General features: G+C 42.0%; 2 protein-coding genes across 2 annotated transcripts in view; one reads left to right on the plus strand and one right to left on the minus strand.

Moving 5' to 3' along the window:
• LOC309702355 (uncharacterized protein) overlaps positions 1-19,290 on the minus strand; it is a 249,516-nt gene that overhangs the window by 108,229 nt on the left and 121,997 nt on the right. The gene's annotated exons all lie outside the window — the stretch shown is intronic.
• Positions 7,555-17,394, plus strand: LOC309702324 (uncharacterized protein). Its single transcript, XM_082526995.1, has 4 exons — positions 7,555-8,881; positions 11,615-11,720; positions 15,338-15,934; positions 16,260-17,394. Exons 2-4 carry the CDS (start codon positions 11,703-11,705, stop codon positions 16,950-16,952), a joined length of 1,308 nt encoding a protein of 435 aa, XP_082383121.1. The 5' UTR covers positions 7,555-8,881; positions 11,615-11,702; the 3' UTR covers positions 16,953-17,394.

Raw genomic sequence — 19,290 nt, forward strand, 5'->3', positions numbered from 1 at the left:
TATAGTGACTGGCTGGGTAACATTTATGAAGAATTTTATATGAGATTTCCTTCACCTTGTTCACAATTAGATATTTATGGGATCATCCAGACTGTCTTCCAGGTGATATCTGGAACATGTCGGTTCCAGTAAGATATTCTATATATGGGAGAGACATGATATCTTCTTGGAATAAACTACGTATTCTCTTATTGCTGTTACCAAGTTCCTGTGAAAAGCAGATTTTTCCCACTGCTGACTCAGCTGGATCAGGGAGAGTGACTGAGGCAGATATTGAGCTGTCAGTGTTTTTATATAACATTAAAGTCCCTGAGGGTATGGCACCAAGCACCATTGAGAATTCCCCAACACTGACGGGAAAATTATATAGTGTAAGGAATTCATTGTAAGTAAGTAGTGCTCCCTCGTTAAATTTTAAAACTTAGTAGGGGCCGCCATTGTTGGCAGCTGAAATTTGGCTGGGCTGCGCTATGAATTCTGGGATATGGTGGGCAACGAAGGACACACCCGACCCATCCTTCAAACTCGGGGGAATGAAGGACGCATTTGAAGGAGTCGAGGAATCGGGACAGCCTTCGTCGCCTGGCTGTGACGTCATCGGCCTTCAAATGCGGCCTCCGGAGGATGCAGCCGACGTTTTGGGACACAGCTTGTGTGTCTTTGTTGGTCATGTGACCTCCCAGGGACTACACATGGAAACGAGCAGTTTAGCTCAAATCTGGCAGGTTTCCATCGTCTGTTTTTGTCCTGATGTCCATGAACATGAACACTGTCCCTGTCAAACACGTCCAGATCATCTGATCCAGTGTTGTTCTTCTTCTGTGGTGTTTGTGATGGAGCAGCAGCTGCTGATGTCCTCCACCAAGGGGGCAGCAAATTCAGCTGACTGTCATCATTTATTAAAAAGATGTAACAATGTGACATAATGCAATATAATAGTGTCAGTTACACATTGTGGGTTGCACTGTGGCCAGAATGGACATTACCTCCTGCCTAATGGAAGCTGTCAGCCATCCTGCAACCATGAATTAGATAAGCAGAAGTGAAGGGATTGTTAACAACAATTTAATAATAAAATGTAATGTGATAGTTGCACTTTATTAGCTCCCCACAATCGTATGAATAATAACCATGAATGCACTGCATGCTCATAGCAAGTTCTTTAGGTTTAAAGTGAGATCCTGCTTTAAAGGGCGCTTCATCTGCTGGGAATGACATGTTTCTTCTAGTATGTAAGGCTCAGCCCATCTTACTGGGACTTACTTTTGTAGATCCACATGCTCTAAACCTGGTGCTCCATGATTGGTGCAGAAGCTTTAAGCTACTATTAACAAATAATAACCATGGACTTAGTTGTTACTACAATAACTTATCATTGAGCAACTTTTAATTTTACTTGTAAAACTATGCAAGTAGAATTGAATGGGGCACAGTGAGCTGAGCACAGGCCCACTCTGTGACACTCAGAGGTTTGTGGATATCATACTGAGAGTATTGGACACAGTGCAGCCAGCTTGCAGCCACTTTCCCACCACTTTAGCACAATGTTTACATGAGACTCAGCCACACTAATGTTCCTGGGCAGACATGTGGTGCAGCATGGCTGATGGCACTGTACCTGCAGCTGTCATGGACAAGAACCACTCAATACCTCACCCAAGCCAAGCCTGTGCTGATGTTGTGATCTGAGACCGAGACACTAACCCAGGATCATGATATGATGTTGTGAGAGTTTCACTAAGAATTAGCTCTGATTACAAGATTTCAATCTATGGTAACTCTAATTTGTATTTACTTCAGTTTGTTCATCTTGGAGCTGTGTGCAGCTGAGGACAGTCTTATTATTACCAGGTGAGGATATGTAACAGCCACAGTCTGTAGAGATGATGTCACCATGGAGTGGTGATGTCACTGGAGCTGCCAATATGTGCTCCAGCCAAAGCTACACCAGAGGGTTGTGCTGTGTAACAGGTTGGTGCAGGTGGTGTTATCTACATTTGAACATTAGGCAACAGTCTCATGAAGACACTTTCTATTGTTCACTAAAGACCAACAATAACAGAGACAAAGGGAGAGCAGCAGAACTAGTGCTAACAATTAGCACTGCTAGCCTGCCCACCAACACCAGCTAATGTTCTAAAAACGATGATCAATGATTTTGCTGTAACGGCTCCAGCTGTCTGTGTCAGGGACACGTTGGAGATGAAGTGAGTGATCCAGTGACAAAGGTTTGGAAAGCTGCAGTCAGCTGAGACTAAAGGAGTCACCTGACCGAGAGACCAAATGTTTCACTGAGAACGTCCAGATGAACAGAATCAACCTTTGGGATAATCTGTTCCACACATCCATGTTTCACTTACTGCATTATATTTCCTCATTGCTGTGCACACAGGCCTGTGGCTTATAACCAACTCCAAGTTCAGACTCAGAGGCTGCTGAAGCTGTTTTCTGGAACAGAGACGTGTTGGATATAAAAGCAACTCTTCTTTATGTGTCAGCACTGAGGAAAGGAGCAGCTTCGTTTCTAAGTGTATGAAGGACTGTAGCAGTGTGTGTGTGAGCTTTATTTCACAGACAGAACCATGTCAAAAACACAACTTCAGGTAAAAACAATACAAAATCAAAGAGTCTGATCAGAAGGATTAAACAGAGGAGTGTGGGACTGTTTTTAACAGACAGCAGGTTAAGCCAGGCTGGAGGAGTAAACTGAGCCTCGGTGTGAGCAGCAGTGTGTTTGACAGGAAGCTGAGATAAACAGTCTGGAGCCCATTTAGTGCTTCATATGAAAGTGTGAGGATTTGAAAGCAAATCTAAAATCAAGCAGGAGTCAGTGTGAGAATGATTTGTGCTTTTCCTCAGTCAGATGCTGGGAGTTTCAGTTCATCCATGTTCAGCGTGCTGTGCTTTGTGTAACAGGAGAATATGACAGTATAAATCAAGTCTTCATGTCACTGAAAGCCTCCACAGTCTGCTATGGAGGTGCATCAGTTTGGATTTACAAGAAGAACATTTCTTAAACCTGCCACAAGATGGCGCTCCAACAGAAGGGATGTCCACAGTGTAACACAGACACACACATACTGTGTGAATGTGTGAGTGAATGGGCTTTCAACACAAGGCTTCTGCTGCTACCTTTAATGACATAATTAGCTAACAAGAACAAACTGTTAATTACCACCAAAGAACGGCTCCAGATTTTAGCTGCTGACCATTTTGTGAAACGTTGATTACATCAGCTTATTGTTGATTTTTCAACCTTAATATCAGCTGCTTTAAAGGAGCCTGGTTCTCTGGCAGTAACACTTTTCTTCACTAGATGCAGTGCAGGCACAGTCTGTGTTTCTAAACTACACACTAATGTTCATTGTTGTGCAGCTAAATCCTCCCTCTGGATGGGAAGAATCCCTGTCAGGCTTCAAACACCTGGCTTGGTGTTCTGGAGCTAATGTGTCACCTGTGAGGACTCTGAGATGAACACACAGCAGACACTTCAGTTCTCCGTCTGTGTGTCCTCAGTTTCCCAGCATGCCTTGGCTGTGGTGGTGGAGGTGAATGAGGGGGAACATGCTGCTCTGTCAGCACTCAGGTTTCATACCTGGTGATCTCAGAGGACAAAGCGGCGTTACAGCAGCGCACGTTGATGAGACCTGATGCTCTGAACAGTTCAGACTTCAGCCTCACTCTGAGAAAACAAACGACTGACTGTCAGCAGCAACTACACCTGCTCCATCAGTGACGGAGAGAAGAACTGAGACTGAGAGACATACAGCTGCAGGTCAAAGGTCAGAAACGCCCGCTCTTTGTACGGGTCAGGAGTTAGTACTGCAGAGGTCAGAGGTCAGCTTGCTGACAAACCATTTGAAACAGTTTGGAGCTAAAAGCACAACAGCAGAGGAAAGAAGAGACACTGCAGAGATGATGCAAAATATTGTGTTTTGTTCTCAGCTGTCAAAAAGTGTAACACACGTGTTCCAGCACAGCCTTTGTGTACTTTCACTTCTCCATACTGTCCATTGGAAATCCTGTTTGTTACTTTTTGATTTCAGTCCATGTGTCCAAAGCAAACTTCTGTCCCACACTTTCTCTGCTGACTCTTCACCGATGCTCAGATGATCTCAGATGATTTCACCAGAACTCATCAAAATTCGGGCTCCACAGAAACCCAGACGTCACTAAACAAGCGTAACAAGCAAAGTGAAAACTGGTCGTTCAGCTTTATTGACCAAAGATAAGCTCACATGTCACCTCATGACACAGACACTTATTTCCACAGCATGCACGAGGACTGACAATAAGTGTCTATAAAGCCACTTCTATCTGCCACACCTGTGCTTCTGTCATGGTTGCTCTCCTCTCACTCTGTCATTTATCCACAGTCTGCCTCTCTCTGCTCCGTCAGCTGACGTCCTCTCTACACCACCTGCTGTGTTTTATCCTGCAAAAACACATTTAAGAAGCGTTGCACCGAGTAACGGGAGGAACTGCTATAAAATCCATTTAAAGGAGGTGGTGCTGAGTGCTGTGACTGGGGTCCCACCACTGACATCACGGGTGGAGGACATGTTGGAAAACTGCTACAAAGTGCTGTGCAGCCAGCAGAGCTTACAGTCTGTCCTGTGTGTCATACAGGCTCTCACACTTAGTGTTTCTGTGACACATTGAAGAGAAGTTTGTGTTGTTCACAGTTGTGCTTGTACTGAGTGACAGCTGACATGACCTAACAGCAATAATGTGTCTGTGCTGAATGAGAAGTAACACACAATGAAGTCTTGATGCATCTCAATCATCCAGGAAAGTGAGTCTGTTGCTTCTGTTCATCTGGACGCAGCGTTTTGTGGGAGAAACGTGTCGTCATCATCAGGTGACGTCTTCAGTCTCAGCTGCAGGTTTCAGTCTTACAAACAGGACATTTGCATAAAGACTGAAAGCAGCTGCAGGAACGATGGGCTGGGAGCTCCGTTCCTTCATCTTAATTATGCAGATTCTCAGGACCATTGATCAACAACCACTGATCCATGTCCATGAGTCCCATTCACAGAGATGTGGGAATGGCTGCAGTCACAGCATGTAAGATGGAAATAAATGAGAAGTATTTAGCTGAAGTGGATTTGATTTATGTTACTTCTTTTTTAACTTGTAGTTCTACATTGGAAGATTATTGTGATATTGGAATATAAAAATACATTTATATTCTATTACTTTTTTTTCTCAAAAAAAATAAATCTATTTTTCATTTTGTAGCAGCATAGAGCTTTTTTCCAATTATTTTTTAAAAGTCAGGTCAAGGCTCCAAAAGCCCAAAGGCGATATAACAGTTTGTGTTTGCTACATGGATCATTGTAGTTCAGCTTTCCTTTGTTATATTTCTTTAAGAGCTCAAAATGTGTTCATTACATAAATCAAATGTAATTTTCTCTGTAGCACTTCATGGATTTCATAAGCAACACACTGTAGTTGTTCACACAAAGCATAAAGGTAAAAACAATATACACAGTGTTATCTTCATTTTAGATGTCACAAAGTATTTGCGGCTCCCAGTGTTTTCCCGAACCCTGACCCTTTGCGTGGAAACCGGGTCCAAAAGGCTCTTTGGGTGTTAAAGGTTGCTGACCCCTGCACTAGGCCCACTAGTCCCCAGAGATCAGGAAAAGGGCCTGAGGGTGCTGTGTTTGGAGTCTGCTGGTTACAGTGTGCAGGACCTCACAGGCTGCTGCAGCGTTAGCAGAGGGCGGGACATACACAGCTATCATAATCACGTGTGTAAACTCTCGTGGTAGATAGTACGGTCTCATGCTAACCGCTAGCAGCTCAATGTCCTTACAGCATAGCGTCTCTTTGATAGAGAAATGCCCAGAGTTACACCATCTATCGTTCACAAACACAGCCAGACCCCCTCCTCCCTTCTTACCACTCTCCGCTGTTCTGTCATAAGAGGCTCAGCAGCTAAAGCAGCACACCTGGGTCTCCCAGCCTATTAAAAGCAGCCCTTTGCTTCACCTGCTTCACTAAACATTATTATTTTAAGCAGAGTGGTGTGATTTATGTAGGCATTGCTGTGTGACAGGATGACTGTTATGGCCCTGTCCATAATCTGTTTTGGTGGCTGTTGTTGTCTGTGCCTTTAAGTTTTGCAGGTCCCGCAGTGGATGAGCTGACGGCTGCTGATTGGTCCCCTGGCCATGTGATCCTCTTCAAATCCCTCACCAGCAGTTGTCCTGGGGCAGCCACTGACAGCAGCAGCAGACCTGACCCTGGCCTCCAACACCTGAGACATTTGTGCCTGTGACTTTTTGCGACTTTTCGGAGTTTTGTATATAGTGTGTACATTAGTTTTCATTGTAAATAGCACTGCAACAGAAGGGGTGAGCTGCCTTATTGTTTTTCCTTGCACTGTTTTCTCCTGTTTATTTCAGTTAGGGAGTTAGGTGTAGCGCTTGTCTTTTGTTTGATGTTTGATTTCACATAGGGTTTTAGATAACACCTTCTCCTGACTTTGCTTGTTTTGTTTGTTATTTTGGCCTTTGTTCACCCCGGAGCTTTTTTTTTGCAGTGTAGAAAAATAAATCACGATTCACTAAGAAATTGGTTTCCCTTTGTGTATGGTTTTGGGGACCAGGGCGGGGCAATCCTTCCAAACTTGTGTTGCGTTCCTGTACCCCTAGACTGGGGCGTAACAATGACTTTTCTTGCACACCCACCAAATGAGGGCGCACATGCTTCCACGCCCACTGGTGACTGCACACATCCTTTCAAGGAAGCATTTCATTCATCCCTAACAAATGGAAGAAAACACTGTGCAGCGTGTTCAGGTTTGAACGTGGCCCTGGCCTCTCTCTGCATCCACCTGGCACATGCAACACACATCCACTCCCTGCTGAACTGCTTGTATTTGATGTGTTGAAGTTTTGGTAAAGTTTGAATAAATTCCACTTTATTTATAGGAACATTTCATCTGTGGACTCCTGCTTCCCCTCTCCTTGAGCCAGTTTGTGACGGGAACATGACATAAGAAAAGTAATTTATCCCTTTTTGATTCTGTGTATCTGGCGCTCATCCAGTGAGTTCACACTTGGCAGAAACAGACTGAATTTGTCTGGAGAACTTTGGCTTCAGCCAAGTTAGATAAACACACTGTGTCTCTGTCAAAACAGCAGTGTAGTTGTGGCACCCCTGTGAGGGAATGACCACATGAATATTATTTTGTGTAAAACACTCATGTAACGGGACATTTTTCATTGCTATATGTATTTATTTTCAGTTTCTTTAAGAGGATAGAAAATCCATGTAACAGGGATTCATTTTATGTTAGAAAGCAGTGAGGGCGGAACTTTGGTGCTTGCTCCGGGGTTTCGGGGAGCAGTAAGTGGAGCCCACCTTCCGCTGCTTCCTCAGACACGTTCTGGAGGAAAGCAGAGACGCATCGTGTCTTCCTTACTCTGCTCTTCACCTGCTTTTACAGGTCGGTACACGGTGCTCGCACCGAAAATGTTGTTTATTGTCACCATGGTTACCCACGTTAATGTGAATGGGAGAGTTAAGGCGGTCCGCCAAAGTTATTTATATGTAAACACGGGAGAAAACCAGAGGAGTGTCCCGCGCGACCGCACCGCGAGCCCGCTCGTTAGGTGGAGCGCTCGTGAAGCAGAGTCAGTGCGCTCCTATGCTCTGTGCAAACGTGTTGTAATGCTCCAATCAAATCAGTTCTGTGAGATGTGAATGTTAATAGTTCTGTTAAAGTGACTGAGTAGATTAGCTAGTGTAACACAAGCACTCTGAGCAACTCTGTGTAGCTAACAGAGGCATTCACTGATGTCAAGCCAGCCTCCAGTTTATTTTACGTTCCCTGTGTATTCAAAGTATTACGGGAATGGATGTGGAAACCGGATTTCAAAATAAAAGCCAACTTCGAGTGAATAAACAGATATGTTAAGAACATAATAACATATAATTTAGGCTTTTTTTTTTTTTACAAACTCTAATGTTACATCTATATGACACAGCCTTGTACCCTAATTGTGCCCTGTCACTATCAAGGCCATCTTATTTTGGATTTCAAAGTAAAAGCCCTGTGAATCTTCATTTTTGAAGTACTCTTTCAATGAATTCATAATGCTCTTAAAAGCAAAAGTCGTATTTCCAAATACTATTTGAACTTTGTATCAACACTTTTCAACCGCAGGCTTTTTCACAGTAATACCATATCAAAATTAATTCTTTCTGATTTTGCTTTTCATAGTAATGGCCCTTTGAAATTGCCGATATTTGACTTAATCTCCTAACGATTCAAAATGCTCTAAAATGAAAAATTCTTGTTTCCACAGGGTAATTCCACTTTAGATCAACAGTATACAGCCCCACAGTGATACCATATCAATATCAAGTCATTCTGATTATGCCTTCCAAAATAAAAGCCTTTTCAAATTGTCCATAATTGACCTAACTTTCAGTGATTTCAAAATGCTCTAAAATGGAAAATTCCTGTTTCCACAGGATAGCTTCACTCTATATTTACAGTATACAGCCCCACAGTGATTCCATATCAATATCAAGTCATTCTGATTTTGCTTTTCATAGTAATGGCCCTTTGAAATTGCGGATATTTGACTTAATCTTCTAACGATTCAAAATGCTCTAAAATGAAAAATTCTTGTTTCCACAGGGTAATTCCACTTTAGATCAACAGTATAAAGCCCCACAGTGATACCATATCAGTATCAAGTCATTCTGATTTTGCTTTCAAAAATAAAAGCCCTTTCAAATTGTCCATAATTGACCTAACTTTCAGTGATTTCAAAATGCTCTAAAATGGAAAATTCCTATTTCCACAGGGTAATTCCACCTTAGATCAACAGTATACAACCCCACAGTGATACCAATATAGGTAATACATCAACATGGCTGCCGTGGCTAAGTTAGGAATATTTATAATGTCATTTCAAAACTTGCATATGATCTGCAATTTGTAGTAGAGATGGACCGATCCGATATTACGTATCGGTATCGGTCCGATACTGACCTAAATTACTGGATCGGATATCGGAGAAAAATAAAAAATGTAATCCGATCCATTAAATATCACGAAAGCACCTCACAAAACTTGCAACACGCCGTAACTCGCCTCAGAACGTTAGCACGTCGGAGCAGTATGCATCACGTGATAGAGCGGCTGTGGCATGCGGGACCTGTCGGTAGTCTGGATAGCATGTGGAGCTTCGCTAGCAACCCAGCATTTCATCTCCGACAAAGTTATCCCGAGAGAAGTAAAGCAAGTGTGTAAGTCCATCTCTGAATGTTTGTAAAGCATTCCTGCGTTAAGCTTAACAAGCGACTGCCTCTCGCTTAATGATCAGCTGATCGGCTTTTCTGTCGCGAGTCCGTCTCTCTAGTTTGCTTTTGGCCCACTTTGCACCAGAAAGAGGAAACCAGCGGCTGAACAACAGCAGCACGTTTAAGCTTGATAAGCTGTTGTTACAATTTATTTAATATTACTTTCTACACCAGGATCTTTTTCTATGTAGCTGACGCTGGTAACTGTGCAGGGGCGGATCTAGCAAAGTTTAGCCAGGGGGGCCGATAGGGCATTAACAGGGAAAAGGGGGCACAAAGACAGACTTTTCTTTCTTATTCTCATTTAAAATGTCCAGCTTTTAATAAATACTTATCTGACACCCAAAGTTTTAATTTGATGTAAAATGAATAGAAGTCCATTACTGTATATAGTGACTATTAAGTCTAATATATATACCCTAGTAAGCTATAGTACTTTTTCCTTTGGGAAGGTACCATCTGTGCAGTCTGCAATTTTGTTGAAGAAAGATGTTGAATCTATTTAATATTTCTTGAAAAATAATTGATTTCTGTGCATTTTTTTCACACTGCATCAAATTAAGGTTGATTACGTCGATTAAGCATCATGAGGTGGCGCGTGAGGGGTGGTTCCCTATTTTTTATTTATTTATTTTTGTTGTTGCTGGGAGTTGGAACCCTATTAGTTAGGTTGCTTAATATTTACGCTAAGTACTCTTTAAAATACCAGAATAGGGAGGATGGTGTAGGTCTAAGTTTATTAGATTGATCAGTATTGCTGAACTATGAAATACTTTTTTTGCATACAGGTATAACAGAATAGCTTTAGTGTAGTTGTTGTTTTAAACTTGAGTATGAACTTGCAGACTTGCAAAATGCAGCAAGATATTTAAAAAACAGTTTTGTTGATTAAAAAACACTATATCGGATTCATATCGGTATCGGCAGATATCCAAATTTATGATATCGGTATCGGTATCGGACATAAAAAAGTGGTATCGTGCCATCTCTAATTTGTAGCAGATCTACTGACTGTCACAGAGCAGCTGGAGCAGTCTCAAATGCAGGTCAGTCCACTGCTGCCCCCTGTGGCCAAGTGCCATAGCTACTGCTGGATGAACTCGTGACACATCTGCACCTGTTTCTATGAACACATTGAGTCTGAGTGGCTGCACTTACACTGGTGCATTCAACATATTGAAAGATGGCAGCAATGTGGATTGTCAAGACTCAAACCAACCATTGAGCAAAGACAGCAGGATCACTTGTTTCTGTTTGTTATACAGCCAGATTTACTCGTGACACACATGTGCAGCTGCTTTATCACCTATTCTGAATTTGTTTCAAGCACAATAAATTTGTTACACATGTTGGGATATTGTGTTTGTTTTAAATGTTATATACCTGTGTGGTATGTGACTTGTGTTGCCATGACGCCAGGTCTCTCTTGGAAATGAGATTTTTAATCTCAATGAGATTTTTTTTTACCTGGATAAATAAAGGACTAATTTGTAACTTTCAGTGTTTTCCGGTCTTCCAAAAGAAAAAAAACCTTCAACTACATGACATGCAGTTGTGTATTTGTTTTCACCTTATCATACACTTGAAGTTTTACAAATCACCACTTCTTTAGTGAATATCAGTTCGACGTGTATAGGGAAGCGCTGTCTAAGGTTCCCGTTATTGATGTTTGGGTGGTTGACCGGGACGGATTTTCTCCTGTCACTTTCTCATCATCCCTGACGTGCTCTCCGTTGTTTTTTCCCTGCTAATTTTAGCATCACACGGCACAGCTTCTGTATCACGTGGTATAAGGCTCCGCCCTTGTCATTTGTTGAGCAGGAAGAGTGAGCGCTTGTTTTTATGCAGAGTACGTCCCGGATCAAAATGTGAAGTTTTACAAATCACCACTTCTTTAGTGAATATCATTTCAGTCTCAGACAACCTCGTTTCTCTTACAGAGGTTGAATGCACCTTCTGCGGATGGCGGTACCACACAGTGTGCGTGGACTTCCCCTGCACAGAAGGCAACTACAAATGCTGTGAATGCTAAATAAACAGAAACAAATGATCCCTGTTGTCTTTGCTTGATGATTGGTTTGAGTCTTGACAATCCACATTGCTGGCGTTGCATCTTTCAATGCCAGCAATGGCAGGTATCAGTGCTCAAACCTTTTGTGTTTGTTTCCAACAAGTTGCCCACCTCGGGAAACAAAAATGTGTTCTTTTACTTGTCAGATGAACATATGAGACACTTTGACTCTTCAGTGCAGTGTGGAGCCTAACAAAGATCTGTTTTGTGTCCCAGCTGATCAGCAGGAGGAGGAGAGTCTGACGGAGCAGCAGAGGAACATTTTCAGCTACTTGGACTCAGCTCAGCCACTACAGAGGAAACAATGAGCTCAACACAGAAGGTGACAGACAGAGCAGGACCATATGACCAAAGATATTTATCACCATATACATTTGAACATTTGCCATAACGATGTAGCTGACGATAGAATTGACACCAGACAAAATACTTTACAGCTGCACAACTTTATTAAAAACCCATCAATGTATTTTCACTGAAACAAGCAGCTGTTGTTTATGTGCATTAAAGTTATATAAAAATGTAACAGTGCAAATGCAAATTCCTCGCTGACAGTTTAACCAAAAGGCGTTTCCAGTGGAAACTGGCCGACACATCCTGAGCATAACCATGTATAATATCCACTAAACTTCAGAAGAGGTTATACAGTCGTGGCCAAAAGGTTTGAGAATTGCATAAATATTGGAACCTGGAGAAGTTGCTGCTTAAGTTTTTATAATAGCATTTTGCCTGCACTCCAGAATGTTATGAGGAGTGATCAGATGAACTGCATCGTCCTTCTTTGCCATGAAAACGAACTTAATCCCCAAAAAGCCTTACCGCTGCATTTCATTGCTGTCATCAAAGGACCTGCTGAGACCATTTCAGTGATCGTCTTCTTAACTCAGGTGAGAATGTTGGCGAGCACGAGGCTGGAGATCATCATGGCTGTATCCCGATTCAGGTTCTGCAGCTTTAAAGTCCTCAAGGGCCGCGGACTCAAAGACCGCTAAGGCCGAAGTGCGAGGCTCGTAGGCTCGTGAAATGGGACGTCTAGCCTCCGTCGCGCTGCCCAGGTTGCCTAGCAACCATGATACTAACAGCTGGAAACGTTTCATACAGCTTTGTTTGACAGAAATGAAGGAGAACATATTTAGTTCATTTGTTTCTACATGAGCTCTGTGTGATTTGATGAGTATCTGAGGCTGAGACCACAGGACTGTGAAACATGATTGTTGGGCTTCATTTCTGTGCTGAACAGTCGTTTAAGATTAGCTGTAAATAACAATTAGCTGATGTTGTTCATGAGACTAAAGTCATCTCACTGTGGTAATGTAAATATAATATGGCCAATATTATAGTTATTATATTAATCACTTCACTCACAGACAAGTATCTGTGACAGTGTGTATACAGATGTATCATATATAAGAGACAAATATTGTTCATTTAATATGTTGGTACTAAATGTGGCTCAATGCTTACATATATGTGTAAAAAGCAAATGTAGGAGCTGTGATAACTGTGTCTGATAGAATGAAGAGTCGACTGATAAATGAAATATTCCTTTATTGGGTGAGAAAATCAGACCATGTCATAACTGCTTTAAGTCACACAGAATAGATATCAGAGCCTTAAACAGGCTGACTTCTGCTAAATGGGTCAAACTGGGCAGAAAGTCTACAAACACATAACATCCTTATAGAATATGATGTAACACTATAGATCAACTTAGCTCAGAATATATAAAGCATATAAACAGTTACAGCAATATGATGCAACAAACACAGCAGCTACTGATCCAAAATACTCAAAGCTTCATAGAACTGAAACCAACATTTATTTTTAGCTCCATCCTGCTGCTGATACAGACTTTAGGTTTCTGAACATTAAACTTGTTGCTGCCTTTCATAGTGTGTAGCTTGAAGGCCCTGAGTACTTTCTCCCACACTGAAAACACTGGGATGATCACATTATTTGAACATTACCTAATAAGACTGATTCAGCACAGACAGTTATGTTAAACTTTCCTAGCCGTCCTTCACAAACAGGGAACAGTCTGTCTATTCTCTCCATCTGTCAGCTGCTGCTGGCTCTTCCTCCTCCTCTTCCTCACACACGGCTGAGTTTGTCCTGGTGGATCATCAGGGCTGCAAAGCCTCACAGATGATGTGCAGCAGTGGGTCCCTCAGCCTGTCCTCACTCTGGACACTTGCAGTCGTCACACATGGAAATCAAATGTGTGATAAGCTGCAGGATTCAAACACAAGTGTAACTTATAAACACATGTTCATACTTTTATTCCACAATCAGAGAGAAAGAAACAGAGAGAGAGTGCAGGACAGACAGACAGGTGACAGTCTCAGGTGTACACACTGCTACACAACAGCACCAGAGAAGCAGGATTTAGTGTTTGTGTTATTACGAGTGTAAACAAGAAGAGTTCCAGATGGTGCAGTGGACACATGTGTGACTGCTGTGATTAAAGCATCTTTCTTTCAGCTTAACGAGTGAACCGTCAGCTCGTTCAAACACACGTTAAAGTGCGTTTGGCTCGACACCAGCGAACAGAGGCAGCAATATAACACAGCTAACATTAACAGTGCAGTGGATCCTGCTTGTGCCGTGATGTTCAGGACTGCAAACCGAGCAGCATCACTGACTTTCAGCTTGTTGTGTTTGTGGATATATGACTGACTTTAATTATCCACAAAATCATCACATTCTCTGTCAGATGAAGGTCGACTATTGAACGGCGTATATTTTAAAGGCTTTAAAACCAAGTTAACGCTGAAAGTACAAACATCACTAATGTCACATAACTCTGCCGACAAGGCATAGCTATGGCTATGAAATGCTCTTTGTGTATCACTTCTTCATTATGAAAGATGTCATTAATGCACTAGTAATGTCTCATCTGGAGTATTGTTCAATCATTTGGTCAGCAGCTAATAAGACAGATCTTAACAGACTTCAGTTAGTCCAGAATAAGGCGTCCAGATTAGTGTGAAGATGTTCATACTATACTAATATTGATAAAATGCATAATAACCTTTCTTGGCTTCCTGTACAGGCTAAAATATTCTATGGCTTACTTGTAGTTCTAAAGAAAGCAATTCTGTTAAACACACCACATTTATTCTGCTCAGCTGCAGTATCCAGATGAAATACATCATCATATTACACAGTTTTCAACAAGCTGCAATTTAGTAAATGCTCGAGTTAAAAGTAACGTTTTGTAAAACTGTTACATTTAGAGCAACTTTTAAGTGGAATAAGTTGCCTTAAAAAATTAGAGAATTATTCAAAACTTCAATGAACACTTAAAAGCCGATTTACAGAGCTTTTAGTTGTTGTAAATATTGTAAGACATGATTTGTTTTTGAAATTTGTGTAATGTGCCTCAATGTTATTGATATTATTATTATTATTATTGATTGCTTATATTTGAACAATTGTGAAACCTCACTGTGGATGTAAGAGTGAAATTATGTGGATATCTTGAATCCACTTTATTGTGTAATATTTTATGTGAGTATTTGACGGAAGACGAGCAACATCTGTTGTGGAAGCTAACGGGGTTCCTTTAGAACAAACAAACATAGGATTTATTATCACTGAATAATTCTGTATAAATTTATACAAATTATAGAAATATGTAATAGGAAACAACAAAATAATCTAAATTATAAAATAGTGTGTGTGTGTGTGTGTGTGTGTGTGTGTGTGTGTGTGTGTGTGTGCATGATTTTAGTGTTTGAACAGTCATGAATTATCTTTAACAGCAGGTTGGATGTAATGTGTTAGAACTACCAGCAGGTGGGGATAAGAGACCTTTAAGGTGTTTGGTGCCACGCTCCACCTTCAGGTTTAAAACTAGTGTTAATGGAGTTTGAAGGTTGAGTTTGTTCCACGACTGCATTTCACTCACTGCCTCTGTTTGTATCTCTGTCACTGCAGGACCAACATGGAGCCAGAAGTCAGCGCTCTCAGGAGGCCGACAAACCTCACAGAAGAAAGGGAGAGAAAAAACACACCTGTGACGAGTGTGGGAAGGGTTTTACTGTGAGGGCTAAACTAAAACAGCATCAGGTCATCCACACTGGAGAGAGACCGTTCAGCTGTGACTTGTGTGGAAAGTCTTTTTCCATGAAGGGTTCCCTAAAAAAACACCAACTCATCCACAGTGGAGTTAAAGCGTACAGCTGTGATCAGTGTGGCAGAGCTTTTACTCACAGTAGCCACTTACAGAGGCATCTAGTTACCCACTCTGGAATTAAGGCATACAGCTGTGACATCTGTGGAAAAACTTTCAGCCTGAGAGAGAGCCGAAATACACACCTACGCATTCACAACAGACATGATGTGTACTGCTGTGAACAGTGTGGCAAAGAGTTTATAACTCACACAGACTTACAACAACACATGTTTACCCACACTGAGGAGAGACCTTATCAATGTGACCTGTGTGAGAAGACTTTTAAATCTCCACGTCACCTGAGACAACACCAACAGATCCACACCAGAAAGAGACTCTACAAGTGCAGCTACTGTGAGGTATGTATTTATATTGTTATCTTGTCATTTTAGCCTGACTGTTTGGAACAACTCTGCTCATTAAACTGTGTTAGCATGTTAGCAATTCTACTGCATGGAAAAGCAGCTCTGAGTGATTATTCAGATTTTCCTTTCAGTTATGATTTTAGTATTACTGTAGTATTATGGTGGTAGTATTGTAGTTATTGCAGCCCAGTAAACTGAGTGTGTTAACTGAAACAGTCAAATGTAGTTGGACGTCTGCAGAGATGCTCTTTATTTCAGGCGACGTTCAGGATACAAATGTTGAAGGACTGACTTACACTGTCTTTGTGTCTTTGTTTAGAAGCAGAGCGACACAGATGGATCCAGTTCTCAACCCTGTCATCACTGTGGTGGTGGGAAAGACTTTCATTGTGACCTCTGTGGAAAAACTTTCAGTTGGCAAAAGACCCTAAAAGTACATCAACGTAGACACACTGGAGACAAACTGAAATACTGCAAAGAATGTGGGAGAAGCTTCACCACACCAAGTGAGTTAAAACGACATGAACTGATTCACAGTGGGGTTAAAAAGCACCTCTGTGATCAGTGTGGGTCATCCTTCACCACTGCATGGAAGCTTAAAACACACAAAGGAGTCCACACAGGAGAGAAACCACACAAGTGCAGACACTGTGAGAGAAGCTTCTCACAGTCAGGTCATCGTAACATTCATGAACGTGCACACATGGAAGGAAACTACAGCTGTGACCAGTGTGACAAGAGCTTCAGGAATCTCAGTTCATACTCTGCACACAAACGATCCCACGTTACTAATAAACTGTTTCACTGTTACCAATGTGCCCAAACATTCACCTCATTGTCTGCTCTGTGCAAACATCAGCGCGATCACTCAGGGCTGAAATCACTCCCATCACTGGATCACAGTGAATCTGAAGACACAGAAAGATCCTCTGGTTTCTGTGTCGGACTCAAAAAGCTTGAGATCAGGCTCCACAGAGTTCAGATAGAATCATTTAAACTTGTGTTGAACTGAACTGGTTGCTGGGCTGAACTTCTACATAATACAGATCTACATGGGATCTTCTTTTCTGTTGTTTTACTGAGTCAGTTTTGTCCTTTTTTCTCTGTCCTGGTTTTGCTCGTCTGTAAATGATTGAAACTCAGTCAAATAGTTCATTGTTCTCCAGCAAAACGTTTTGGAAACTCATGTTTAACCTTTAAAACTCTGACATGTTTTAGCACACAAGGCTTCATCGGGGAGTTCACTCATGATTGGACCATGAGAACAAAGGTTTTTAGTTCTTTCAAAGAGAGTCTTGGAGATGTTTGATGTTTCTGTTTTTCTGAAACCACCTGAAAGAAAAACAATTTTTCTTGCTTTATGTAGTGTGGAAGTTTTTAATGTTTCTTCATCTGTGATGTTCTTGAATGTGTTCACGTGAAGATGGTACAAATAAACTGTCCTTTCAGCTTTAGCTCCTAATTTATTCATTATTTATGGATGTAGCACAGCAGCCGTCTCTTGATTAACACATGGAGGGCTCGGGATCTGATGGTGTCGTCTCCCTAATTTGCCCACTCAGTAAATCTCACTCATGGCCAAGAAATTGAAATAAACCTTGTTTCCCTGCTGGATAGTGATCCACTGTAACTCTGCTCCTCCTTCCTGTTTAGGATTTCTGTGGCTGAAGTAAAATTCCCTCCATCCATCACTTATCCCAGCTAACCCAAAGTGAAATAAAGTTTTGCTGGTCTTAAAAAAGCATTACAATAATGGGCATTACCAATGTAAACTGAATGATACAGAAGATGAAAGAAGAGACTTTGATCAGTTAATAAAGCTCATGATCTTGATTCATTGTGGCTGCTACACAGATACTTCTGGGTCACTTCTCTCAGTTAAGATAAGATAACCTTTATTAGTCCCACACGTGGGAAATTTGTTTTGTCACAGCAGGAAGTGGACAGTGCAAAAGTTATGAGGCAAAAATTAGAATACAATAAGAATAAATACAGTACACAACTGTACAGAATAGAATAAAATAAAATACTATATACAGTAGAATAAAATAAAATAAATATACAATAAGATAAAAATAGAATACAAATACAAATACTATATACAACTGAGTAAAAATACAACGATGACAGAAAGGATTATTGCACTTAGTATTATTGCATATGTATGGATGTGTGTGCTTGATCAGTTAAAGTCTTTATTATGGAGTCTGACAGCAGTGGGGAGGAAAGACCTGCGAAATCTCTCCGTCCCACACCGTGGGTGCCGCAGTCTCCCACTGAAGGAGCTACTCAGTGCTGTCACAGTCTGCTGCATGGGGTGGGAGATGTTGTCCAACAGGGATGACAGCTTAGCCGCCGTTCTCCTGTCACTCACCACCTCCACTGGGTCCAGAGGGCATCCTAGAACAGAGCTGGCCCTTCGGATCACCCTGTTCAGTCTCTTCCTGTCCCCAGCAGAGATGCTGCCGCCCCAGCAGACCACACCATAGAAGATAGCAGAAGCCACAACAGAGTCATAGAAGGTCTTCAGGAGTGGGCCCTCCACTCCAAACGACCTGAGTCTCCGCAGCAGGTACAGCCTGCTCTGCCCTTTCCTGTAGAGGGCGTCTGAGTTATGAGTCCAGTCCAGTCTGTTGTTCAGATGAACACCAAGGTACCTGTAGCTGTCCACAGCCTCAATGTCCATACCTTGGATGTTCAGTGGTTGCAGTGGAGAATGCTTGTGCCTGCGGAAGTCTACCACCAGTTCCTTGGTTTTACTGGCGTTGATCTGGAGGTAGTTCAGCTGGCACCAGTCCACAAAGTCTTGGGTCAGACCTCTGTACTCCTTGTCGTCCCCATCAGTGATGAGGCCGACTATTGCAGAGTCATCAGAGAACTTCTGCAGGAAGCACTGGGTGGAATTGTGGGAGAAGTCTGCAGTGTAGATGGTGAAGAGGAACGGAGCCAGAACCGTTCCCTGTGGGGCCCCCGTACTGCAGACGACCCTGTCCGACACACAGCCCTGAGTCCTCACATACTGTGGTCGGTCGGTGAGGTAGTCCAAAATCCAGGTAGTGAGGTGATGGTCCACTCCAGAGTTCACCAGCTTGTCCTTTAGAACCGAGGGAAGAATGGTGTTGAAGGCACTGGAGAAATCAAAGAACATGATTCTCACAGTGCTTCCAGCGGTCTCCAGGTGAGCGAGGGAACGATGTAGTTAGGAACCTTCCTCACCAAACTGACTGTTGGACCACACCCCTGGTTTCATGAGAAATTGTTTCAGCCATGATTTCTCTTCCTGTATTTCAGAGTAAAGACTGAAGTGACAAATGGAAGCATGTTTAAAAAACACAATGTGAGAGAGACGT

Source organism: Aulonocara stuartgranti (genome assembly GCF_965226115.1).
Source record: "Aulonocara stuartgranti genome assembly, chromosome: 3".
In the NCBI taxonomy this organism is placed as follows: Eukaryota; Metazoa; Chordata; class Actinopteri; order Cichliformes; family Cichlidae; genus Aulonocara; species Aulonocara stuartgranti.